Genomic DNA, 27,567 nt, shown 5'->3' on the forward strand with positions numbered 1-27,567 from the left:
GCCGGAGAGATAGCTCAGCGGTTAAGGGCACTGACTGCTCTTCCAAAGGACCCTGGTTCAAATCCCAGCACCCACATGGCAGCTCACAACTGCCTGTAACTCCAAGATCTGACACTCTCACATAGACATTACATACAGGCAAAACACCAATGCACATAAAGGTAAATAAAATTTAAAAACAGTATTCATAATTTGGTCAGGGAACTTAATCACCAATGCTTGAAGGCATAATGGAGTACCCTCATAAACAAGATCAAGTGATTTTATAAAAAATGACATGGGAAATGAATTCCTTGACACTTCTTCCATCGTGTGATGAAACAGTTCCTCAGGAGTAGCAAGCAACAAGGCTCAATCCTGAAGGCAGTGAGGTCACAACCAGTTCATTCTTCTTGCACTTCCCAACCTCTACAATGTGAGAAGTTCATTTCCTATGGTTATAAAGCACCCAGTCTCATATTTTTAATAGCAGCACAAAGTAACCTGCTATGCTCTTAGTTACAATTAACAAGCAGCTACATAAAGAAAATGTTCTCTATGGGAGATATAGCTGTCTTTAAAAAACAAGATGCATATCCGAGAAAGTATACAATAAGCCTAGTAATCAAAGACACACATTAAAAATATTTTTCCAGCCACTCTTCAGATTGGTTTATTATTAGGAAAACCTGGGGACTATAAAAATGGCAGAAAAGATCCTTGTTCATATAAGAAAGCAGTTTTTGACTGAGGTGTTCTTTTTCCTAATACAAAGGGCGGGAGAAGAGCGGACTTGAATACATTTGTGAAATCATGCTGCCACCAAGTGGCTAGTTTTTCGCAAGGTGAAAACAAAGGCCGGAGAATGTTTTCTTTATGCCCGACTTTGGCTGTTTGAACTGGAAGGGCCGAGTGAAGATCCAGAACAAGACAAAATGAAAAGGTAAGGTGAAAGCCAACTGACCCGAACGACCTACCTTTTAGGTCTTGAGGGTGCCCCGGAAGTGAATTCCCAATTGATTGACACGTAGTCCCTTCAAATCGGAGCCTGGAAGCCATGTCAACAGCAACAGGAAGTTCCGGCTGTTTTAGAATTGCGGTTCCGGTGTTCAGAACGCAAAGGAGGGTGGGTAGCTTGAATTTGTTTATCCTGTTGTCCGGAACTCGATCCACAGTTCCGCATGGTCTGAGCGGTTTTTACCCCGGAACGGACCCAAGGTGGCTGCTTTAACGGTAGGAGTCTGAAGGCGTGGAGGGGGGAGGTCGTAGTCTTCCGACCTTAGCTGAGAGGCTTCTTGGGGATTAACACAAAAAGCCGCACTCTCCGTCCTATTTGCACGGGTACCTTGGGCTCTACAGAATGTGGGCTTTACAGATGTTTGGCGGGAAGTTTCTCACGTCAGAGCTGGAGTTGAGTCTGCAAAAAGGAAAGCCAGTTCGCACTGGAATTCTAAGGGCATAATCCGTAACGCCTGTCCAGACATCCGTCTGTCCTTTCTCGTTCAGGAAACATTTGCCCCGATGATGTGCCAAACCCTGAATACCTTCTCAGGTACTATTCATTCTAATATGTGGAGACAGACAAACAACTTGACCTAATTTCGTGTAAACATGAGTAAATTAGAAAGTAGCACAGACCGCGAAATACGGAGGGTGCATCTTCATTTGAACTAAGCGGGCAGACCCGACTTCCTCTAGAAATGATGATTTGAGACATTAGGAATGGTGTGATGGGGCCTTAATGACTTTGAAGAGACCAAAAGTACAGATGTTTACTGTTTCCTTTCCTTCATTCCTGGTAGTTACTTCTAGACTTTGAAAACTATCCCCAGAATAGAAAATTCTACTTGAAGTCAATGGATGCAGAAGAAGCACCAGCACCAGAGCTTGGATAACAGTGCCTGCTAGGTGAGGCTTTGAGCATTTGGGTGAAAGGCTTCTTCTAAATCTCAGCGTCCTGAGAGTGGGACGCGTGCTTCCCTTCCTTTTGTGTTCTGCTTTCTCATCTTGCCTTTCTCTGTGGGTCCTGGGGATCTCATCCTTCCACATTGGGTGACTCCAGTCCGGTGTGCTTGGTGGTTGCTTCCTGTTCTGTGTCTCCTCCTCTTCTGTCCCCATCTCCTCCCTCTTCTCTCCTCTCCACCTCTCCCCTCCCAGTCTCAGGTCCCCTTTGCCCCAGTCCTCTGTCCCTCCCTTTTATAGGGTCTCAAGTAGTTTAGGCTGGCTCCAACCTGACTTTTCCATCCGTCCCCCATGTACTGAGATCACAGGTATATGCTAGCACCCCACTTGGCCTGGTTCTCACTTCCTAGGTTTGGAATGCACGATGATGAGACATATAAACAAAAAGATCTCCAGAAAGAAGCCATGGTGAGACTCAAGGTTTCACAGTCCAAGCTAGTGTCCAAGGATACTTGACCTAATGATCTAAAGACATTGAATTCCTCGCAGAAGAAGTGTGACGACACTAAGGCAAGGTAAGTGGCTAAGTAGGCAGAGAGGCATGCGCTGGGGGTGGCAGCAGAGGGAGAGTGCCAGTGGGTTGGCATGTTGCTGAAATGTAAGGTACAGCCTGGAAAATTTTCTGCATTGCCTGCTTAAAGACACCTAACTACTTAATAGTTGGACTATTAAGGACACCCAGCTGCTTTGGTCCCAGCCAATGGTAAAGTTCTGTTCCATTGTGTTGGATGCCAACCTATGGTTGTCTAGTATGTAGTTCTTTCTGCAAGTACTTCCCTGTTTTCCACAGGCCATACATAGCCTGATTTGTCATCTTTGTTCTAAGTATTAAGATTTAGGATTGTCTGTATTTTACATCTAATTTAGGAACATTATTTTGAGGATAGAAATTTCTTCTAGTTGGGAAAAGGAGCTTAGAGGAAGATGTCATGTCATGGTGGGGTTGACCAATAGTCATTAATGACCACTTGCATCCATTTGTGATCTACCAAACGCTAACTCATGTTAAGGGCTTCCTCCATATTCTCTCATTCAGATGATCTGAGCACATTAGTGGCTGAGCTCCTTAGATATAAGAAACTAAGGCTGAGGTGGTGGCAGCAATGTAATAACAGAGAAACACAGCTGTGGATTCTGTCCAGCTTCATCTCTAACCCAGTGTTGCTACAAGCATAGTTCCCCAGACCAACAGCAGCAGTAGCCCGAGGGAACTTGTTAGAAATGCCTAGACTCATTACATCAGAAACTGGGCTTTGGGCCCAGCTATCTGTGGGTTTTTGTTTGTTTGTTTGTTTTTGTTTTTGTTTTTTTGAGAGACAAGGTTTCTCTGTGTAGCCTTGGCTGTCCTGGACTCGCTTTGTAGACCAGGCTGGCCTGGAACTCAACAGAGATATCTCCTGCCTCTGCCTCCCAAGTGCTGGGATTAAAGGCGTGCTCCACCACGCCCAGCTCCAGCTATCTGTGTTCTATGCATTTTTCCGTGCATAGGATTCTGATACGTACTTAAATTTGAGAACCACTCCCAGCTCTTCACTAACAAGTATAACTGAGCTTTCCAGATCCTTTCGATACTCTTACACATCCCATGCAGAGTCTGAGTCCTAGGCCGCTCCATGGAGCACACCGAAGGCCTTGTGGTGTACTGGACCCTGACTTTCTTAGGAGAGCATGATTACTGGTGATGTGAAGGATCAGCCTCTTTAACGGCCTGACTCCTAATAGCAGATAGGCTATCAGATTCTTAGTTATCCCCCCCACTGTTTCTCTCTATTTTTTTTTTTCCCTTCAAGTATCTGCTTGAACAGAAAGATGATACAGAAATCTAGGATGCAGGAGGAGGGAACAGGAAAACTCAACAAACGTGAACCAGGCTGGGAATAACTGGAAAGTTTCTAATTTTGGCTACCAGGAAGAAGTCTTTCCCAGGCTTCATTGAGAAATGCTGGGCCCTGGCAGGGCAGGGGGGGCAGGGGGGGCAGTGAGGGCGGGGGAGGTAATGAGCGGTCTGGTTCTTGACTCCCTGAATGAGATGGCATGTGCTTATAGCCAGCAGTCACCTGACACTAACGTAGCTGAAAACAATTCTTTGAACTGTTGGGATTACCGTGCTGTACATGCAGAGCCTGAGTCATTGTATTACCAAAGTAGTGATTAATAAGGCTAATAAGGCTGGTGTACCTCTTCAAGTGTGGGAGTGGGTGGTGGGGTGGTATCCAAGTAATTTCTGTTGGGAATGTTGTGTGTTCTTAGTTGTTAAAGCGAACTAATGTTAAAGGGCACACTTTGCTGGCCTCTAAGGCATGTGGGACTGTTCTAGGAAGCAGCTTGTTTTCTAATGTAAGGGGCTTGGTATGCATTTGTTTTATATATATAGCAAACGAGGACAAGGCAAAAACAGACTATGCTCAATTTGTGCCAGAGTGGAGCATGGAGGACTACTGGATTAGATGAAAAGGCTGCCCAGGCATCACCATGGTCCCGCGGATGTTCCAGAACTGCATCAAGATGTTGATGAGCTACCCTTGTACATCTGGAGGAGGTAGGCTACCTACAGGATATCCTTGCTGTGGGCCCAGCAATACAGGAGTGTAAGATGCTGCTTCTTAAAGCCCCAGCTCACCTGGCCAAAGTGCTTCTAACAGAGTGACTTCATGGATTCTGGTGCTTGAAGACTTCTGTAGAGCATGAGGGGCAATTAGTATCCAAAAGTACAGCTCTTGCAGCTCTCACCAAGCTGTAGCGTACCAACTGCCAGATATTATAATTGTCCTGTGGCCAGATCTGATGGCTTTGTGACATATTGATAGGAATGGTGCCTAAGAAGCACAGCACTCTATCGGAGGTCAATAAAGAGGAACCGTGTAGCAATCTCAGGTTCGCCACTGCTGTAGTTTGCGGCAGTGCAGACAGAACTATCTGTATATCCTCCTTAGGGTGTCAGGAACTGCAAAGGGAGGGCCCAGAATTGTTGTGGAATGCCCAAGCTTCCTCCCGAATGAAATTCTAATAAAAGGGAAGTAGAACATATCTGCCCAGTGATGGACTGAAAGAAGATAGTGCCTAGGACAGAGTACAGCTAAAGAGTAGGCCTAGGAGAATCAGTGTGAGCCGAGATAGGACCTCTTACCCAGTGAGATACTGGTGGAGAAGGCGACCCTTGCATATACCAAGGCGCCTGGCTTTTGCGTATGTTAGTGAAAGAGGCACTTTCAGTCTTTTTGCAGCCACAAGTTTGAATTCCTTAGGTTATTAAATATACAGTGAATCAAATGGTCCTATCTCTCTCCTGAAGTTTTTATTTTTTTGATACCCTGTGTATGGAGTTTGGGAGCAGGAACTATTTTGCTATCATGAAACTTACAAGAAAAATTTTTGAAGGAGAATTTTCATCTTGAAGAATCCGTACACATTTGTACTTACCTTTGTGTGTGGTGGTACATACTGCGAGAGATTGTTTTTTCTTAAATACGTTTTAGAAAAAGGTTTGGTTTAGCCTATAAACTCCCACTGTTTGATTTACTTGTTCTGGCAATCAGTATTTCTTCTCTTTTCTTGAAGCAGCATGGCTTTTGGTGCCTCAGTAGTTTCCTCAGAATCACGAATACAACATTTTATAGGACCTGTAGGTATCCATTTGGCAGTTTGGACCAAGTGGGCCAATGGGACTCTGATCTTGTTAGTAAGTCAGTCCCTGCTTGAAGATTATCTATGGTACTAAGTCGCGCAGATTTTACTTTTCTTGGTTTGAGTGACATTTCTGGATGCTTTCTCACTTTTATAAGCCCCAAGTTGTAGTAAATTGTGTACTGTAGGCCTATTTGTACCATCATGGACAAATAAAAATGAATAGTATTTGTCATGTAAGTCTGGCATGGTGGCACACGCCTGTGATTCCAGCACTCAGGGAGGCAGAGGCAGGAGGCTATTTGAGTTTGAGGCCAGCCCAGTCTACAAAACAAGCCCAGGACACAGCCAGGACTACACAGAGAAACCCTGTCTTTAAAATACACACACACACACACACACACACACACACACACACACACACTGTCATGCATACAACAAGCAAACTAATAACCGTAAGGAAGGAACATGAGGTGACCCTGATGGCGGATCCCTATAACTGAAGCAGTAGACTACTTATTGAGAGTTCCTGAGGCCTGGCACCACATAAACCTGGTATGGTGGCACATACTTTTATGAAACTGTGTTTGTTTCTCAGTTTCTCTCATACCCCGGCCAGCATTATATTATTTTAACAGGCTTCACAACAAAATAACTGAGCAGTTATTACTCTATTCTTAACCCTCTAAGCTAATTTGGCTTCCTCCCAGTGTACATACGCTATCCTACTCCAGCTCCTCTCTCCTGATATTTTCTAGATCTCTGCGGGTGGCTGAAAAATACCCTCCTTCCTCTGCTTCAACTCCTCTTCTCTGTGGCGGAAAGTCCAGCCCTATTCTCTCCTCTGCTTAGTGATGGGCCTTAAACTGCTTTATTGGCATATCGGGACAATTGGGGAGCAGTGTGTACACAACCTTGAAACAGGAGATTCTCAGAACAAGGATTGTAACCAGATACGGAGGGGGGTATAGAAATCAGCATTTGAATTACACAATAGCCTTATGTCTACATACTTTTAATCCCAGCATTCTAGATTTGGAGGCAGGAGGATTTGAAGTTCAAGGTCATCCTTGGCTACATAGGGAGTAACAGGCCAGCTTGGCCTAGAGACGCTGAAGGAAGGGCATGAGATAGGGAGGTAGGAATGGAAACAATAAACAATCTGACATAGCAAAATACTAAATAAGTAAAACACATTGATGCCCATAAATACATGCACACTGTTTGTGAGCAGGTTAGGGGGTGGTAGTGTAGCCAACAGCTTTGGGTAACTGTACTCACAGTGAGAGTAAGAACTGAAGTCCACAAATCCTATATTTCATATTCGGATAGCACTGATGACAGTTCCCCTCATGACTTGGGATCCTTCCTGGAATAGGTTCATGTCAGGAAAAAGTCCAGTTGTTCTTCTGAGCAGTTAGCTGAGCTTGATCTCAGCAATTCTGTTAGTCTTTTGGGAGATCATGTTTCCCTCTTTACATCTGTGTAGCAGAAAAGTTACTTCCATGTCTGTGGCCATCTGCAGTCCAGTGTGTAAGACCTTACGGCATGCTTCTGTTGAGCTCACTTGCCTTATCAGAAGTTCTTGTTGTGGTCTTGAGTTTTAAAGAGGCATCCTTCAAATTAATGCTTTTCTTGTTCTGCACAAGGCATTACAGCACCACACTGCTTTCTGATCTCACACAGGGTAAAGGGCCAGTCTTTAGCTAGTAAGCCTGTATAGGACTGAACCTCATCTGACTTTCTGGGTACCCTTCCTTGTTACTCTCCCTATATTAGTCGTACTAGAATCAGCTCATACTTAGAGCTACAATTTTTCCATTTAAAATTACTTTTGATATTTCCATATATGCATTCAATGTATTTGGTTATTCCTTTCCCTACTCCTTGTCTCCCAGTTCCTCCCCACATCCCTTCTCCTCCTCCTCCTCCTCCTCCTCCTCCTCCTCCTCCTCCTCCTCCTTCTTTTTCAAGTATAAACCCAGAGTCCAAAATTACTGCTTGCAAAATGCACATGGGTGTGAAGCCATCCACTGATCATAGTCAGGCTACTGGGGACCATGCTGCTGAAGAAAGCTTGGTACTAACAATAGCTCCTCAGCTAGAGATAGGGACGTGTGATCCCCTTTCATCTCAATTTCATTGGCAAGTTATGATGGTCTAGGTCAGACCCATGCAGGCTCCTTGGTTCTCGGTTCAGTCTCTGAACGCTTATAAGCCCAGGTTAGTTGATACTGTAGGTTTTCTTGTGGTGTCCTTGACTCCTCTGGCTCCTACAATCCTTTCTCCCCATTTCTGCAGGGTTCCTCAGGCTCTGCCTAATGTTTGGTTATGGGTCTGTGCATCTGTTTCCATCAGTTGCTGGGTGAAGCCTCTGTCGACAATTGAACTACACATCACTCTATGAGTATAACAGAATATCATTAAGACTCATTTTTTATCTTAGGTCTCTGGGCTATCCAACGTCTGGGATGATGGCTTTCTTAAGTTAGCACACCCTATGTTCATGCTGTATGTGTTTTTAAACAAATCTGTGAAAGAAGTCAAAGTCCATCAATGGGATAGTCTACAGCCTTATAATAGAAGGAAAATTGGCCACTTACTTATATATGAATGAACCTGGAGGGCATAAGCTGAGTACAGAAAAATGACTACTACTTTATCTCACTTATATGTAGAGTCTTGAAGTTGTGGAACTCACAGAAGTAGTGAACAATTGATAGGTAGATACTAGAGCGTGGCTGGGGAGCAGGCGATAGACATGAAGACATGCTTGTCATAGGATACAAAGTTCACTTAGAACAAGAGGAGTAAGTTTGGTGACCTATTGTTCAGCATGGTGACTTAATATGATATCGTGTATTTTAGGTTTACTAAGTCATTTTTATGTTCTCACTAATAAAATCAGTCTTTTGGGTGATGGTTGTGTTGTTTTCAAAACGTAGGCTTGGGAGCTTGCTCAGTGAGTAAAGCACTTTTCATGCAAGTTTTAAGAACTGAATTCAAATGTCCAGAACGCATGTAAAATCTGGCATGGTAGCGCATGTCTCTAATACTAGTGTCCCTCTGCTGATTTCAGAGGTAGAGACAAGAAAATCCCCCAAAGCTACCACAGAACTAGCATATAGGAGTAAAGAAGTCACTTTTCCTATAAGTTGTTTCTTCTCCACCTTTCCCCTACCTGCCTAGGAAATGTTCCTGACTAACTATAATAGACTGCAGGTATAGATAGTTTAATTTCTTTAGTCTGTTTATTTCCTGCATTTTATCTTTGATGTTTGCTATGAGGATAAGACTGATTTATCAAGCAGTGGTAGACAGTGATCACCTTATATGTCCTTCCCCACCATTAATAAAGTCAATGCTAGCTATAACTGATTCTTTCTTTCTTTTTTTTCAGAAAGGGTCTTACCATATAATAGCTCACTCTGTAGGCTGGAGCTGCCCTTGACAGAGATCTGCCTACCTGTGCCTCTTGAGTGCTGTTATTACAGATGTGCACCATCATGTTGTTGATCAGGTATTAAACTCTAGAGGGCTTCTCTACCCCAGCTGGTTCCCAAATAATCGACACCGAGACCTTTTAGAATGGGAAAAGCTTTAGCGCATCATAGCTGAGCAGGTATCAGCCCTCTGAGCAATTTCCCTATTTCCCAACTACACACCTCGGGTTACTTGTCATAATTGTTCCTGCCTGGGTTGCTTCTGTTCCATCAGGCCAGCCCTCGTGGCCACGTGCTCCTTATCTTTGCTGCCCCACGGTAAATTCCTTCTCTATGGCTTCCTTTCCTCCTGCTACATGTTGTAGAATGTGATGTTAATTAATACTACCACAACCAGCTAGCTGTTTGTTTCTTGACTTTGTGTTGGATGACTGACATCTTTAACAGTGTTTCTCTCTATGTGATTTATACACGTGTGTCCAGATACATGTTCCCCATATGTGCCAGTGGTCAAAATCACAGGTTTTTCTCTACCATTCCCCATGTCATTTAACTTCCTGTGTGTGTGTGTGTGTGTGTGTGTGTGTGTGTGTGTGCGCGCGCTCATACGCATGCGCGCCCATGCGCATGTGTGATGGGTATGCATTGCACATTTGTGTGAGTGTGCAATGTGGGGGAATCCTCAGGTCTCAGTCCTTACCTCCTACCTTCATACAGTTTTGCTGTTGTGTACACCAAGTCAGCTGGCTCGTGAGCAATTAAGGATTCTCATCTTCCCATTTCACTCTAGGAGCACTGAGATTACAGATGCACGCCACTGTACTAGGCTTTCTGTGAGCTCCAGAGAGTCAGACTCAGGTCCTCACAGGGATACAGCAAGCACCATACCTACAGATGTATCAACCCAGCCCTTATGCAGTGTTTCTTATGTTCTGAAACATGTGTCTCATGCACTTGCAGTTTTTAGGCATCCTAAATTCTCCTTTTACTTTGAGTGCTCCTTCATATGCCATAGCTCCAAGCAAGAGCTAATCTACACCTCTGCGTAGCATTCCAAATAAGCACCCCATTGTCAAAAAATGTTTTTAATCAGATGATTTTCCAGGTGGCTTAGAAACAATATTTTGTTGTGGCCTTGTTATAGACTGGGTATTCATACCCTTCCATTGAAGTCTAATTCATAACGTGATGGTACTTAGTTATGGATATTGAGAAAGTAATTAGGTCGTGAGTGTGTCGCCCTCGTGGATAGGATTATCTCCCCTACAACAAGAGGCTAGAGACCCAGCTCCTTCTGCCACGATCATATACAAGATATCGGGCCTTTTGCAGCATGGAAGAAAATACTTGGCGGATTCCAGTTGTGCTGTCAGTGTGATCTCAGACCTCCAGCCCCCAATCCTGAGGGATGTTTACTTCCTGCAGTGTATCCTTGAGCTCTGCTATGAGGACAAGCCTTAGTATTAGCCAGTGGTAGACCGTGAACGAACAACTTATATCTGACTTCCATTTATGAAGTAATCGGGTAACATAGCTGCTTGTTTCTTAATTCATAACTTTGTACTAGAATACATAGCACTTTTATTATTTACATATTATTTAGTGTATAATAGTTCATCATAGCAAAAATTAGCATAAGCCTGTAATTTCACAATAGTACATTTTGGCACTGGACTAAAATAGTTTCAGTAGTTACAAAATGAGGTTATCCCAGACACTTTCTCAGGCAGTCAAGTTTGCCTTTTCCTGCGTTATGACCATCTGAATGGAACGGCTGTCCCTGTATCCTATATCCTAGGGCTAGAAGATAAAGACTCTTCAAGATGCTCTCCTTGCAAATTTCTGTTTTGTCTATTCCTAAACTGAGACAAACATGGGCAAAACCCAGTCCTCTTCTACAGAGCGGGTTAGCTAAGGGCTCAGTGCTTCCCAGCTCTGCAGTCTGGCAGGCTACTCAGCTAAAGAAGACTGCACGTAGGTTTTACATATTGATGGCAGAATCAATGGCTGTTTACAGTAAGATACACAAGTACAAACTTGGGATGCATGTTTCTTATTAAAGGATTATACAAGTCTCCTGAGGGTTATTATATTTCATTCTGATGGTGAATACCATGGAGACACAGTTTCTTGGGATTTTCTTTTTTCTGAAGTTTGGAAAGCCCATTACTTAGTAGCCATAGAAGTTTCTATCATTGAAATTTTAGAAGGACCTATCCTCCTAAATTCCCAGAGAGTTCAGAGAGATTCCCCTACACACTTGAATATTTCACTTTTACAGCACCTCGTGTCACCAGACACACCCGCGAGAATTTCAGTTGTATTGTACCCTTGAGGTCACACAGCACAAGAACATGCCCTTGGACAGAGCATCCTCCAGCTGGAGTGCACAGGCTTTCATCCGCTGGTCTATAGTTCTATAGTCAGCTTCTTCCACATAAGACAGGTTTCATTTTGAAAATTGCCCTGAACAGTTTACTTGGAATCTGTCCCTCAGCATCAGTTTACCTACTCTATGCTATCTGTTGACTCAGGTTCCGTGTCAGTCCTCTCTCATGTTAGAATCCTTGAGGCAGCTGGGAACAGGCCCAGACCTTCAAAGAGAGCTTCTCCTGGCTTGTCATCCCTGATCTCTTCTGCTCTGCTTTGTGTGTCATAGGTAACAGTTCTCTCATCATCTGTCATGATCCTGAAAACCTCTCCAGCCTGTGTGGGTATGGTGTGGGGGCGGGTGACACCACCTCCACACCCCACTCTCTAGGCAGTATGATGCTCTTGCTTTGCCTGGGCAGATTAGAAATAGAGTTGGTTGCTACCTTCTTCCTGGACTCTTGAGTTTCTGCCCATGCAGTCCCATTATCAGGCCGACTCCCCACAGCTCTGCTGGCTGAGAATGCTTATGAACATATCCATTTATTTGGGAAAAAAATATGTGTCTGGAGGAAGGTGACACTCTACTCAGCCTATTCAGTTCTCTGCTCAAACCACTGTCACTCTGAACAGCAGTTAACAGTACTGTTAAACTTCCCTGGGTTATAGAATGTTAAGCCTGGAAACAATTTAAGAAAACAGGCTCCTGGAGGTAAAGTCATCTTCCAAAGATCACACAGAGGTCTGATAAGTTGGACTTTGGTGTCTATTTGATTCTAGGAACTTTCTCATTTCCTCCCTAATTTTTAAATAACCCATTGTATATTCGTGAGTCTGTCCTTCAATCTCTATATTTGTGTGTTTCTGTAGTTATTCTTGCTATTAATTTCTAGTTTGCTGGGATGTAATAACATTCAGAAAGTTATTTCAATTCTTTTGTATTTGGTAAGGACTTGGTTTGTAGCATAGAACATGATCTATTTTAGAGAAGCTTCCATGGACTACTAAGAAGAATCTGTATTCCCTAACTTTTAGGTAACATGTTCAGTTTGTATCTGGTAAGTATATTTGGTCTGTGGTGTAGTTTAACTGAGGTTTCTTTGTTGGTATTTAGTTTGGGAGTCCTCTAAAGGTGAAAGTTGGTATATAGTGAAATCACCCAGTATGATTGTATCAGGACTTGGGTGACTTTTTAATGTCTATTAGTGTTTGTTATAGAGTTTGAAGCCCTGTCTTTTGATGCTTCTTGATGGATTGTTCCCCTTATTCATACACAGTAACCTGCTTTATCTCTTTGAATACTTTTTGTTTGAAGTCTTTTTGGTTTTTCGAGACAGGGTTTCTCTGTGTAGCCTTGCCTGTCCTGGACTAATTTGTAGACCAGGCTGGCCTCAAACTCACAGCGATCCACCTGCCTCTGCTTCCCGAGTGCTGGGATTAAAGGCGTGCGCCACCACACCCAGCCTGTTTGAAGTCATTTGTGAGGTATCAGAATAGCTACACTAACCTGTTTCCAGTTTATTTCCCATGATGGATTGTTTTTTTTCCTTTGGCTTTCTGTCTGTGTGTGATTTGATCAGTGATTTGTGTTTCTTGGAGAAAACAAATAGCTGAATCTAGATTTTTACATCTATTTAGCCAGTCTTTGTTTATTGGTGAGTCAAGTGCATTTACATGATGCTTACTTACTAATTCCTATATTTTGTTGGTTGTTTTCCTGGTTGATTGGAATATTGCGTGTTCTTTACTGTCTCTTCTGTTACTATTGAGAAGTGTCTGGCTTACTGAGTTGAACTTGATGGCTTCCTTTCTATCCCTGTATTTATCTGTTCCCCTCATGAAATTTATTTTTCTGTGCTTTCATCAAGACTGTCCTCTCTGCAGATGGCGCTCCTTTACGTACCTTCTACAGTGCTGTTTTGTTGGTCATGAACTGCCTCAGTTTGTATTTGGAATGTCTTATTTATCACTTCTTAAAGACAGTTTTCCTGTGTCTAGCACTTAGGTTTTGTGGTTATTTTTCAGGGCTTGAAATAATATCATTCTACACTTTACTAGCTTCTTGGGTTGTTGATCAAATGGTGTGATGTTATTTTGATGTTTCTGCCTTGTAGGTAAGTTTATGTTTTTCCTTTCCAGCTTTTTTGCTTCTTTGGGAGGTTTTTTTGTTTGTTTGCTTGCTTACTTGCTTTGAGACAGTATCTTATGTAGTTCAGACTGACCATGAACTTACTATATAGTTGAGGATTACTTGTACTTTTTGATCCTCCATATCTACCTCTGAGGTTCTGGGATTGTAGGCATATTCCAACACACTTTTTAAATTTTATTTTATTTGTGTGTGTGTGTGTGTGTGTGTGTGTGTGTGTGTGTGTGTTGTACTTGTGTGTATGTGTTCGCACATGCCATGTAAATTTCAAATTTCTTTTTTTTGTTTTGGTTTTTTGAGACAGGGTTTCTCTGTGTAGCCTTGGCTGTCCTGGACTTACTTTGTATACCAGGCTGGCCTCAAATTTACAGCGATCTGCTGCCTCTGCCTCCCAGAGTGCTGGGATTAAAGGCGTGTGCCACCATCGCCCTGCTAATTTCAAATGTCTTGCTGAAGTTTTCTTGTGTATTCCTATTCTTTTGCCCATATTGCTGATATTCTCATGGATTTTGCTGATTTTTTTTCCCTCAATGTTTCCTTGTCTCTTTACTTTCCACATCCTTCATTGAATTCATCTGCTTGTTTGAATCCTCTTTCAGGTCCTTGATCATTATTACCGGTACATTTTTGAAATTTTTATCCAGCATTTTACCTGTTAATATTTTTGAGTTCTGTAGTTGAGGAAATATGGGTCTTGTTTTGTTCTTTGTGTGTTGTGATTGGCATGTCTCTTCCTAAGTCTCATGGTTTTATTTGGGAATCTTCTTGTTGAGCAGCCTGTTTAGTCCCCACTCCTACTTTAAGAGGAAGAAAATGCTTTAGGAAGTGGCTACTGTTTTCCGTCCCTCCTCTCGTGAGCCATGGTCTGCTTACTTCCTACCATTTGTTGCCTCTCGGGTTCCCATTCACTTCCTTTGTGGATATCCATGGTGCTTTCTCTCTTTGAGTAGTGTCTGAGTTTTCTTATTCTAATTCTTTTATTTGCAGATTTAGATGAAGGCCTCTTCTGGTCTACTATTACTGGGGAAGTCTCTGACTGACTTCCTTGACCCAGACTCTGGCAGTCATGCATGGCTTTCCCCAACTCTTAAACCAACAGATGGCAGAAGCCCAAAGGAGCTTAAAGAAAGTCATAAAAGACAAAAGTACCATCCTCTTGGAGTCCTCTTCATTTTCCAGACTGAATCAGATTTGTATTGGTGTTTATTTAGCTCTGAAGCTAAGGCAGAGAAGAGAATTATTCTGTGAGCTAGTGAACAAATGGGAAGGATTGAAGAATTGAAGTAGGGTAAAGGCACATGGAAACTACAGCCTAGGACCATCTCCTTTTTACATTTCATTTTTAAACATTTTAAAATTTTTTCATTAATTTATTTACTTTCATCCTGGTAGGTAGTTTCCCTCCCTCTTCTCCTCCCAGCTCCTCCCTCTCACCTCCTTTCTCTTTCCCCTGTGCCCCTTCCCTTTCTTCTCAGAGAAGGGCAGACTGTGGGACCCTGCTGTTAAGGTCGAAGTCTGGCATTTCCAGATGGCCTCTGAGCTTGGTATAAGATACCGGACTCTCTTTCTTAGCTGAGTTCCCTTTCTGCCTGATCTTCTAAAGAACATCACATAGCCCTCAGGGAGATTACAAGTCCAGCCTTTTCCTGATAAGAAACCCATTCAGCAAGTACCTGGGGATTCCTGGGAACACCCGCTCTATGCTAGTGAGATGTCTTCATGTCTTGGCTTTCAATCAGTGACCTTTAATGTGCCTGGAGTTGTCCCCCGCCCCCTAGAATAATTAAGTACTGCTTTCTCCCTCTTAGGATAGGGCTGTGTTATAAGTGAAGTAGCCCTGGTGCCCACCACCCAAGGTTTATAAGTCCCTGTTTCACATGAAATGTGAAAAATTGTCTGATACTCATAATTTATTCTGAGGAAGGAAGGGGTCCCCTTCTCCCCAAAGAATTCATTGCTGGACCCTGGGGCTTGGCTGCCACTCAGTCAGCTATGTGCTGCTGGCTGCTGTGAGCTTGTGGTGTTTCAATGCAGATTGCTGCTGCCATCTTTCTAGCGCTGCTCAACCCACTGCAGTGCCCATCTGTGGGAGCAAGCCTGGCTGTTCTCGAAGCAGCCCATTTTGTCCACCCAGACAAAATCATGCTCCTACGTCTTGGCTCTGCCTTTCTTGGATTTGGAGCTCTTCACGAAGGAGCCACCAACTTGTCTGCCCAGACAAAACCAGGCTCCCTCCTTTGCCTCTCAGTTTGGAGCTCCAAGCTACCCTCTATTACCAACTGCTCAGGAAGCAGCCACTGACTTACCCAAGTCAGGCTGGGCCCTGTTGCCGCCTGGCTGGGGTTTTGGAGCCCTGAGCTCCTTTGACTCTTTGCTTCCTCCTTTTCCATCCCAAGGCCTTCCCATTGATATCCACCTGCCTTGGCATATCAAGTAGGACTGGGCCCATCTTCTATTGAGGCTAGGCAAGCCTGCTGGGATCAGCTCTTCTTTTTTTTTTTTTTAATTTTATTTATTTATTTTTTTTGAGACAAGGCTTTTCTGTGTGGCTTTGGCTATCCTGGACTCACTTTGTAGACCAGGCTGGCCTTGAACTCACAGAGATCCGCCTGCCTCTGCCTCCTGAGTGCTGGGATTACAGGCGTGCACCACCACTGCCTGGCCTAGGATCATCTCTTAAGCAAATACATTTTATTTTCACTTCTAGTCCTATTCCTGCTGGACTGTCTCTCCAAATTTGAAATTGTAAGTCTAGTGATCTGAGAGTCACTGACGTCACAGAAGTAAATGATTTGCAGTTTGGATCAGTGGTGTAAGGAAAGGCACAGCTGTTGGTATGAACTGCAAATAAGCAGCACTGTCACAAATACCCTATTCACAGAAATAGGTCAGCTCTACCTATGTTTTTGACACCATGAGTGAGTACATTAACTGCAAGCTTGAGTTTCTTGAAGGGCTAGCAGTCCTACACCGTTGAGCTGCTGTAATGAAAACACTGGCAAATGCCTGACTACTGTAAAAGCTTGCTGTCAACCACACTTGTTAGAGTGCATTATATTCTACAGTGGCTGCCAAATGCACCTCTTTTCATTACCTTTTTTTGTTTTTGTTTTTGTTTGTTTGTTTGTTTTGTTTTACGAGTTTCTCTGTGTAGTCCTTGCTGTCCTGGACTCACTTTGTAGACCAGGCTGGCCTGGAACTCACAGCGGTCCTCCTGCCTCTGCCTCCTGAGTGCTGGGATTACAGGCGGGTGCCACCACGCCAGCTCTTCTACCCATTTTACACATACACTTTGAATTTCCAAGTTCTAGTTTTCCATGGATATATGGGAGAAATACTCTAGGTGTGAAGGGGTAGAAGAAAGAAAACCCTTTTGAACTTCCTCAGAACTCAGTACTCAGAGTCGGAGGGTGCTAACAATTTTTCTGATTGTTATAATTTTATTCCTATACAAAGAGTAAAACAGAAAGGGATTAAATATGTAGCATGTTGAAAAGAGTATCACTTTGTAGTTTGGCAGACCTATGTTTGGACCCCAGTTGTGCCACTTTAAAAACAAAAACCCCAAGATACTTTTATTTTGTGTGTATGAGTGTTTGCCAGCATGCATGTATGCACACTACATACATACAGTGCTAATGGAGGCCATAAAAGTGTGCTGGATACCCTGGACATCATACAGATAGATATGAGCTGCCATGTGGGTGCTGGGAACTGAATCCAGGTCTTCTGCAAGAGCAGCAATTACACTTAACCTCTGAGCCATCGGTCTAGTCCCTACCTCTGACTCTTGTAATATATCTTTAGGCAAGCAGATGGTTTCAGCTTTCTCAGCAATGGCTTTTTCACTTGTCAGATATGTCTAACAATAACATACAGGATCACTGAGAAAACTCCTGAGAGGAAGGTACAGGAGAGTGATGGGAGGGTGTATATGCATGCATTTCAGCATGTGATTCATTTTAGAATTAATGCAAATGTTCAACACATCTGGCAGTGGCTTCCTTGCCATTTTACTTTGCAGGGTTGCTGCAAGTTTTCTTCATTTCTGGGTATTAGTATTTTAGCTGGAAGCTGGGGGAGCAAGCATCAAGGCCTGTTTGTCAAAGGCCATTATAAACTGGAAATCCAAAAATAAAAATTTAGAAGAAATGACAACTATTATTTCACAAATTTTAATGACAAAGCATTTGATGAAATACTATCATCAGGGCTCTGGGAACGAAACTGTTAGGCACTGTTGTTCACAGTGTACTTTGGTATATTTACTGAAGGCAGTGTAAGCAGTTTGTCAAATTGTGAGTGCATATAGGCTGCAACCCAGCACTTTCACATATCCCACAGAAATGCCAGTGTTTGTGTATGTTTGAAAAAACATGTATACTTAGTCATTTATTCCAGCATTGTTTGTAATAGCCAAAACTCACATGTCTATCAAAGCACCCATGAAATAAATTATTGTGAAGCTATACAATAAGCTTTCAAAGAATGAAGACAAGCTTTATATGCTGATGTGTGAAGACCAACAAGGTATACTGTTAAGTGAAGAGGAAGCGTTTGTGTGCATATTGCATATTTGGGGGGTTATATCTTGAACACAAGCAAATGTACTTGAAACTTAGAAAGAAAGCAATAGCAATAGTTAACTTTTGTGTGACTGGGTAAGTAGAAACAAAGGAAATGGAAGATTAAGTCAAATGGAATACTTCTCATTGTATCCTTTATATTCTTTTCTTTTTTATTATTAATTTATTCGGATTACATCTCAATTGTAAATCCCCTTATTTGTATCCTCCTGTACCTCCCCCCTCCCTCTTTCACCTTCTTCCTCTCCCCTAGGTCTGTGACAGAAGGGGACCTCCTCCCCCTCTCATCTTGGTAGCCTGCCTATCCTTTCTCTGAGTGCCACCAGATCTCCCCACCAATGGGAAGTGGTCAAATATGGGGCACCAGAGTTCATGTCAAAGTCAGTCCCCACTCTCCACTCAATTGTGGAGAATATCCTGTCCATTGGCTAGATCTGAGTAGGGGTTCAATGTTTACTGCGTGTATTGTCCTTGGTTGGTACAGTAGTTTGAGTAGCTCCCCCCTGGGTCCAGATCCACCGACATGATGTTCTTCTTGTAGGTTTCTAGGACCCTCTGGATCCTTCTATTTCCCTGTTGTCCCATACTTCTCTCACCTAGAGTCCCAATAGGATGTCCTCTCATCTATCCCAATCTCCTGGTAAGTGAAGACTTTCCTGGGACATTCCTTTTGGGCTAGTGTTCAATTATAAATGAGTATATACCATGTGAGTCTTTCTGGGTCTGGGTTAACTCACTCAGTATGATCATTTCTAGTTCCATCCATTTGCCCACAAATTTCAGGATTTCCTTGTTTTTAATAACTGAGTAGTAGCCGGGCGTGGTGGCGCACGCCTTTAATCCCAGCACTCGGGAGGCAGAGGCAGGCGGATCGCTGTGAGTTCAAGGCCAGCCTGGTCTACAAAGTCAGTCCAGGACAGCCAAGGCTACACAGAGAGACCCTGTCTTGAAAAACAAACAAACAAACAAAAAAATAGCTGAGTAGCTGAGTAGTATTCCATAGTGTAAATGTACCACAGTTTCTTTATCCATTCTTCAACTGAGGGACATTTAGGCTGTTTCCAGGTTCTGGCTATTATGAATAAGGCTGCTATGAACGTGGTTGAGCATATGTCCTTGTTGTGTGGTGGAGCATCTTCTGAGTATATTCCAAGGAGTGGAATAGCTGAGTCTTAAGGAAGCCCTATTCGCAGTTTTCTGAGAAAGCACCAGATTGATTTCCAAAATGGTTGTACAAGTTTGCACTCCCACCAGCAATGAAGGAGTGTTCCCCTTTCTCCACATCCTCGCCAGCATGTGGTGTCGCTTGAGTTTTTGATCTTAGCCATTCTGATGGGTGTAAGATGGAATCTCAGAGGCATTTTAATTTGCATTTCTGTGATGACTAAGGATGTTGATCATTTCTTGAAGTGAGTGTTTCTTAGCCATTTGATATTCCTGTTGAGAATTCTCTGTTTAATTCTGAGCCCCTTAATTCTTAATTGGGTTATTTGGTTTGGTAGTGTTTAAATTTTTGAGCTCTTTATATATTTTGGATATTAGACCTTTGTCCGATGTAGGGTAGGTAAAGATCTTTTATCAGTCTGTAGGCTGTCGCTTTGTTCTGTTGAAAGTGTTTTCTTCCTTACAGAAGCTTCTCAGCCTCATGAGGTTCCGTTTATTAATTGTTGACCTTACGGCCTGGGCTGTTGGTGTTCTGTTCAAGAAGTTGTCTCTTGTTCCAATGTGTTCCAGGCTCTTCCTCACTTTTTCTTCTAACTGACATAGTGTCTCTGGTTTTATGTTGAGGTCTTTAATCCACTTGGACTTGAGTTTTGTACATTGTGATAAATATAGTTCTAATTGCATTTTTCTAGATGTAGACATCCAGTTAGACCAGCACCATGTGTTGAAAATGCTATCCTTTTTCCGTTGAATAGATTTGGCTTCTTAGTAAAAAATCAAGTGTCAAAATGTGTGTGGATTTACTTCTGGGTCTTCAATTGGATTGCATTGGTCAGCCTGTTGCCATGCTAGTACCATGCTGTTTTTATTACTGTTGCTCTATAGTACAGCTTGAGATCAGGAGTGGAGATTCCTCCAGAGAATTTTTTATTGTACAAGATTGTTTTAGCTATTCTGGGTTTTTTGTTTTTCCATGTGAAATTGAGAATTGATCTTTCAATGTATTTAAAAAAGTGTGTAGGTATTTTGATAGGGAATGCATTGAATCTGTAAATTGCCTTTGGTAAGATGGCCATTTTTACTATGTTAATTCTCCCGATCCATGAACAAGGGAGATCGTTCCATCTTCTGATGTCTTCTTCAATCTCCTTCTTCAGAGATTTGAAGTTTTTTTCAAACAAGTCTTTCACTTGCTTAGTTAGAGTTATTCCTAGATACCTTATATTGCTTGTGCTATCATGAAGGGTGTAGTTTCCCTAATTTCTTTCTCAGCATGTTTGTTGTTTGTATATAGGAAGGCTATTGATTTTTTTTTGAGTTAATTTTGCGCCCAGCCACTTTGCTGAAGGTGTTTATCAGTTGTAGGAGTTCTCTGGTGGAATTTTGGGGGTCACTTATATACACTATCATATCATCTGCAAATAGGGATAATTTGACTTCCTCCTTTCCCATTTGGATCCCCTTGATCTCCTTTTGTTTTATTGCTCTGGCTAGAACTTCAAGAACTATTTTGAAGAGATATGGAGAAAGTGGGCAACCTTGTCTGGTTCCCGATTTTAGAGGAATTTCCTTGAGTAGCTCTCCATTTAATTTGATTTGGGCTATTGGCTTGCTGTATATAGCCTTTATTATGTTGAGGTATGTGCCTTGTATCCCTGATCTCTCCAAAACTTTAAACATGAATGGGTGTTGGATTTTGTAGAATGCTTTTTTGGCATCTAAGGAGATGATCATGTGGTTTTTTTCTTTGAATTTGTTTATGTGGTAGATTACATTGGTATCCTTTATTTTATTTGAGACAGGGTTTCTACTTTCTATTTTTAATTAAAAGGCTTTCTGGTACTAGAGCTTGAACTCTGAGCCTTGAACATGGAAAGAAAACTGGCTACTGCTGAGCTATGGGCTACATCCCTAAATCTTAGTTTTTGGGCTTTCCCCCCCCCCCTCTTTTAATAAAAGAAAGATTTTGATCAATATATTTTGACTATGTTTTGACCTTTCCCCATCTACTCCTAGATCTTTCCCCTTTCTCTTTCACCCAACATCATATTTATTCTACCCCCTAAAAATAAAATAAAATTAAATTAAATTAAAACAAACAATCAAAAAACAAAAAGACTGGTAAGACTAGGGGCAAAAAGGCCAAAACAAAATCCCACCACCACCACCACACATAAATATACCCATGGAGTTCATTTTGTGTTGGCCAACTACTTACTGCTGGGCATGGGGCCTACCCTGGAGTGTGGCTGATACCCAGTGACACTCCATTGGAGAAAACTGATTTTCCCTTTGCAAGTGGGTATTAATTGCAAAGAACTTGGTTAGGGTGGGACTCCATGTCTACTTCTTCCTCAGTGATAGGACCCCATCTGGCTTGACTGGTTCAGGCTCTCTCCATGTTACAGCAGTCTGAATTCATGTCTTATTAGTCCTGTTGAGTCTGGATGACACTACCACCTTTGGCTCTTACTACCTTCTCATCCATGTAATCCCTGAGCCGTAAGAGGACAGGTTTGATTAAGATTTCCCATATAGGGAGGGCTGAGTGCTCCAAAGTCTGTCACTCTTTGCACATTTCTTTTCAGCTGTGGGTCTCTGTTAATTCCCATCAACTGCAAAAAGAAGCTTTTCTGATGAGGGTTGACTGATGGAATGAACTGTGGCTGTAGCAGAACATCCTTAGGAGTCATTGTATTGCTGTGCTTCTTGTTTTGTTCTGTTTTTCAAGACAGGGTTTTTCTGTGTAATAGCCCTGACTATCCTGGAACTCACTCTGTACTTCAGGCTGGTCTTGAACTCAGAGATCTGCCTCCAGAGTGCTCGGATTAAAGGTGTGCGCCACCGTGCCCAGCTTTTCAGACCAGGCTAGCCTTGAATTCACAGTGATTTGCCTGCCTCTGCCTCCCAAATGCTGGGACTAAAGGTGTGTGCCACCACACCCAGCCTTGCTGTGCTTCTTAAACAGAATAATAGCCTTAGGTTTTCCCCTAAGCCTGTGACCTGTCTCGTCTCAGGTTCTAGGCCACTTTAGCAGTGTCAGGTATAGGTTCCACTTCATGGACTGGGCTCCAGATCCAACCAGAAATTGTTTAGTTACTCCCAAACATTTGTGCCACTGTTGTACCAGCGTATCTTACAGACAGGTTGCTGTTGTAGGTAGCAGGGTTTGTAGCTGGCTACATATTGATGTGTAGGTTCAATTTTCTTTTTTTTTTTCTTTTTTCTTTCTTTCTTTTCTTTTTTTTTTTAGTTTGATGTATTTTAATAGCAAACTTACAGGAACAGCACAGAAGACAGACAACATTAAAAACATGTACTTGCATGTAGGACAACTCAGTTAGAAAAGTATAGTGAATGGATGGAATCTGCTGTATGATAAAAATGCTACAAACACCAGTTAGTTGCTGTCAATAAGAAATGTACTTGTTTTAAAAAAAAAATCCAAATGCTGGCATTGTCCAGAAATTGTTAACAGGTTTATTTATAATTGTTATAAAGTAGAACTGTTGAAATGTGCTCATTGAAACATTTTGCTTGCATTAATGCTTTACCTCTTGCATTTATATTAAACATTCACATACAAATGAAAATGGAAAACTGCCAATACCTGATTTCTGTCCCCCATTTTTCCACTCGCAATCATATACTTAGGTACCTTTTGACCCCATGGAAAAAATATCTAACATTCAGAACTACTGATAACAGGAAGAGGGAAAGAATTTTTTTTTGAGAATGAAATGTTTCCCCTCCTAGTGGACTCTTAAGCACGTTCTCCGCGTATGCGGCGTGCTAGCTGGATATCTTTTGGCATAATTGTTACACGTTTGGCATGGATAGCACACAGGTTGGTGTCTTCAAAAAGGCCTCGCTTGCCTCCCGCCGAGCACGGATAGCTGCACTCTGGAGGCGCAGATCTGTTTTGAAGTCCTGAGCAATTTTTTGCACCAGACGCTAGAAGGAGAGCTTGTGAATGAGAAGTTCAGTGGACTTCTGATAGCGTCTGATTTCGCGGAGTGCCACAGCACCAGGCCAGTAACGATGCGGTTTCTTCACCCCTCCAGTAGAGGGCGCACTCTTGCAAGCAGCTTTTGTAGCCAGTTGTTTCCTGGGTGCTTTGCCACCGGTGGATTTGCGGGCAGTCTGCTTTGTAAGGGCACCTCCTTACTTATCCCCCTTCTCCCTCGACTGGAGCTCGGCAAGTGAGAGGCGGTGCTGGCATTAGAGAGCGGTGGCTGCACGGCGACGGCTGCAAACACCAGGTTCAATTTTCTTAACCAATATATTTTATTAACAACTTAGTGACCGAGCATACGTCACTTATAACCCGACTAACCAAAACAATAAGAAATGATGATTAATGGACACAATAACAAAACCGTAGGGATCTCAGTTCCAAGGAGCAATTCTCCTGGCACAATCAGCAGGATTTCTACTGCTGGAACCTAGAATAACCAGAACCCAGAACCTCAGCAGGAGCCAGAGCCCCGAAGCCTTCCCTCGAGTGGTTTTCTCTAGGAGTGTCTCGAAGTGCAGCGATGAACAGCCAAAACTATCCCAAGTCTCCAAAAAAACTCCGCCTCCAGTTCTGGGCTCATTTATATAACTCCTCTCAGAGTCTATTCACGGGATGTTTTCAGCTGGCAACAATTAAGCTCCTGCATGAAGTGGTCGGTCTTCTAGTGGATTTACCTCACCTGTTCTCTCACGAGACCGTTCCAGTCCTGCACTTGGGATCCTGAGAAACAGGTTTATCTGTCCTTCATTGATGACTACCTTTTTCCTCCAGGAATGTTCAGACTACCTTCCAGCACCATGAACACTCACTCGTCAGTCAATAGTGGTGAAGTTTCTAGTTGGGCACCAGCTCAGTTTCCTCAGGTTTGTTGACACAAGTATTGTCTTCAGCAATAGAGCCTTACCGTCAGCTTGTGGGGTGCAACCAAATGGCTTTGGCAATGGCCTGTAATATTTGGGAGAAGTCCATAGAACTCCCTTGGCCAGTGACTCAAAATGTAATGCATTCCTGGTACTGGAGGTTTTACTTGGTGGTATAAATGTCTAGTTGAGGCAGTCTCCACCATTATATAGTGACTCCATTTGAATTCCTTTCTTTTTCTGTAGCCCTGGCTGTCCTGGACCTCACTCTGAACACCAGGCTGGCCTCACACTTAGAGATTCATCTACCTCTGCCTCTCAACTGCTCAAATAAGGCATGTGCCGCCACTGCCCAGCTTGAATTCCTTTCTTAAGTGTGTATATTTTAGGGAGCTTCTACAGGAGTAGGTTTCCATATGGTTTTTCAAAGGCCTTTAGTGTTACTTGTCCCTCTTCATAATCCTGGTTTTACCTTTTTCTTCTTTGCCTCTCTCCGTTTAGTCCTATGCTAGTTGGCCCTTTATCTCTCCATAATACCCTTTAATCTTTCTTGGGAGATCGTCTCCTCCCTCCGTTCCTTACCTAGCCTCTGTGGGTATTCAGTCTTAAGTGTTCAGCCCTAAACACATACATATGAGCAACACTAAATGACTTAGCAGATTGTATTTACACACACACACACACACACACACACAGAGAGAGAGAGAGAGAGAGAGAGAGAGAGAGAGAGAGAGAGAGAGAGAGAGAGAATAGTAATTAAAGAATTAAAGGTCATGAATTTGAGAGGTTTGGGGAGGACTGTCTAAGCAATGTCTCACTTCTCCAATGGGAGGAATTGCAGGTAGAATGCAAAGCATGGAAATCATCTAAATTCATTACTCATATATGAAATTCTCAAAAAATAATTTTAGAACTTCAAATTAAAATAAAAAGTGTTCCTATGTAAATAAAATACTCTGCAAGAAATTTTAGTGATGTGAAAAAATACTCATCAATTCAATATAGTACATAGAAATCTATAAATAAGTACCATCTCATTATGTGTGGGTTCATGTATATGTAATTGCCTGAAGAACCTTCGGAGAAAACACTCTACACACCCGTCAGAATGGTGATGAGTGATTCTGAATCACCCCTTAGCTTTTACACTTGTGAATTTTTCAGAATTACAACAATGATTGGCATACTAGTTTGATGATGAGAAGGTAATAATGAGCATAAAATCCCAGTAGAAAAAATACACAGACATAGCTGTGAAATAGGAAGAAAGTACAGTGGGGAAATGTTTGAATCACAGGTTTATTTGTTTGTTTTTACAACAAATACAGGGCTAGTGAGATGGCACAGCCAATAAAGGTGCTTCTTGCCAATCCTGACAGCCTGAGTTCAGTCCCCAGAACCTGCAATGTGAAAAGTATTCACTGCTCCCCACTCCCCCATACCAAATAAATGTCAATCTTTTTTTTGTTTTGTTTTGTTTTGTTTTTGTTTTCTGAGACAAGGTTTCTCTGTGTAGCCTGATTGTAGACCAGGCTGGCTTTGAACTCATAGCGATACACGTGCCTCTGCCTCCAGAGTGCTGGGTTTAAAGGCATGTGCCACCATGCCTGGCATAAATGTGAGTCTTTAAAAAGCAGAAAGTAATAGGGTTATGCTTTACTATATATCAAAGTATCTGTTTTTAAAATATTTTTGCATTTATTTAATTTGTGTGTGATAGCTGTTCTTGGTTGTCAACTTGACTATATCTAGAAATGGAAAGGCACGCTGGTGATCCAGATCTTGAGGCAGGAAGACAGTAAGCCTTTGGAAGACAAGCTTTTGATCCAGATTGACACACACTTTAAGATCTTGAGACACGCCTTTAATCTGGGCCGTACCTTTTGCTGGAGGTCTATATAAGGACAATGGAAGAAGGAGGGGGCTGTTTGTCTTGACCTCTTTGTATTCACTTTGCCAGCTCATCCATTGGAGCCTACTTTTTCAAGATTCCAGCCTATACAGAAGACCAACTGAAACACCCAGCCTCATGGGACTGAGCAACTACTAGATTCTTGAGTTTCCTACTCACAGCTGCCCGTTGTTGGGTTAGTCATTCCAATAAATTCCATATAGATATGGACACATGCATCCATATATATATATGGAGAGAGAGAGTTAGTCCATAAATTCTATGACTCTAGAGGACATTGTTTAATACAGATTTTGGTACCAGAAATAGTTCTAGAGGAGCAGAAGTATCTGGAGTAGGGTTTAAAATTTGCCAGCACCTTCACAATCAGTGGCATCTTCAGCTACTTCAGTCATTCTCCTGGGAAATCAGAGAATATTGAAAGCCTGAAGTTGAAACTATAGTTCACCCTTAAAGAGGTAAATGCCTTTGATTATCTTGATCTATCAGTTGTGAGTGGCAGTGGATTGGGTGACCTGGTATATGAAACTTTGAATAGTTTGGGAGAAAAGAAGGAAAATGATTTTACTGGTTGTTTGCTCTTAGCATCTCTGAATAAACTGATAAGAGATAGGAATGAGCTCCATGATATAATTGACCAGCTCCAGCTGCAAATAAAGAGTCTAAACTTTCCAAGTGTGCCCTTGAACAGAACCTTCTTTCCAGCAGCCATAGAGCTAGAGTTGCCAAAAATTATAGCAAAAATTGAAGTCTCAGCCTCAGAGGGGGTCAGCAGTTAAAGTAAAGGCATTAATTGGCAAAGAATGGGATTCTGTGACTTGGGATGGGAATGTGTGGGGTTATATCAACCCTCAGCCCCACCCGCTTGAAATAATTGTGGTTTGAGTAGGCCCCATAGACTCATGTGTTTGAATGGTTGGCCCATGGGGAGTGGCACTTTTAGGAGGTGTGGCCGTGTTGGAGGAAGTGGGTCTATGGGGGCAGGCTTTGAGATGTCAGATACTCAAGCTCTGTCCAGTGTGGAATCTAGTCCCCTTCTGCTGCCTTTGGATCAAAATGTAGAGCTCTCAGCTCCTCCTCCAGCACCATGTCTACCTGGGTGCTTCTATGATTTCTGCTCTGATAATGGACTAACCTCTGAAACTGTAAGCCAGCCCCCCCCATTAAATGTTTCCCTTTGTAAGAATTGACTTGGTCTTCATATCTTTTTCTAATTAAGATAGTGTGTGTGTACCATAGCATGCAAATAGATGTCAGAGGAGGACTTTCTAGAGTTGATTTTTCTCCTTCCACTATGAGGGTCCCAGGGATTGAAATCATCAGGCTTTATCAGTGGGCCAAATTATAAAAGATTTTTAACAGCAATCGTCCTCAATGGCCAGTATAAAGAGTAGGCCCTTTTCTTGGAGAGCATTTCAGCCATTTGTGGCAAACAAGTTTTGAAGTGGGAGAAGATTTGGGATAGTCTTTTCTTTGTAGCCCAGAACTCACACTGATAAT

The 27,567-nt window shown here is 42.5% G+C and overlaps 1 protein-coding gene and 1 pseudogene across 8 annotated transcripts in view; one reads left to right on the forward strand and one right to left on the reverse strand.

The window, feature by feature from the left end:
* The first annotated feature begins 981 nt into the window (after positions 1-981).
* Positions 982-27,567, forward strand: part of MAGEE2 (MAGE family member E2) — a 157,459-nt gene continuing 130,873 nt past the window's right edge. For 2 of the 7 annotated variants that reach the window (XR_014780696.1, XR_014780697.1), the window contains exons 1-8: positions 983-1,212; positions 1,782-1,887; positions 2,292-2,456; positions 4,316-4,480; positions 8,966-9,085; positions 18,655-18,753; positions 24,067-24,158; positions 26,116-26,525. Coding sequence is in view for 1 of the 7 variants with exons in the window: in XM_084789869.1 (XP_084645995.1) it covers positions 9,060-9,085 (26 nt within the window). In the remaining 6 variants the exon portion in view is untranslated. Of the gene's footprint in view, positions 1,213-1,781; positions 1,888-2,291; positions 2,457-4,315; positions 4,481-8,965; positions 9,086-18,654; positions 18,754-24,066; positions 24,159-26,115; positions 26,526-27,567 lie in introns of all 7 variants that reach the window. The other 5 variants (XM_084789870.1, XM_084789871.1, XR_014780695.1 and 2 more) reach the window with 4 other exon arrangements.
* On the reverse strand, positions 22,538-26,443 carry LOC311601995 (histone H3.3C-like; annotated as a pseudogene). Its single transcript has 2 exons — positions 26,368-26,443; positions 22,538-23,437 (listed from the first exon to the last, which is right to left on the reverse strand). The product of its transcript is annotated as a histone H3.3C-like (transcript).

The sequence above is a fragment of the Acomys minous genome, assembly GCF_964271855.1.
Source record: "Acomys minous genome assembly, chromosome: 7".
Taxonomy (NCBI): Eukaryota; Metazoa; Chordata; class Mammalia; order Rodentia; family Muridae; genus Acomys; species Acomys minous.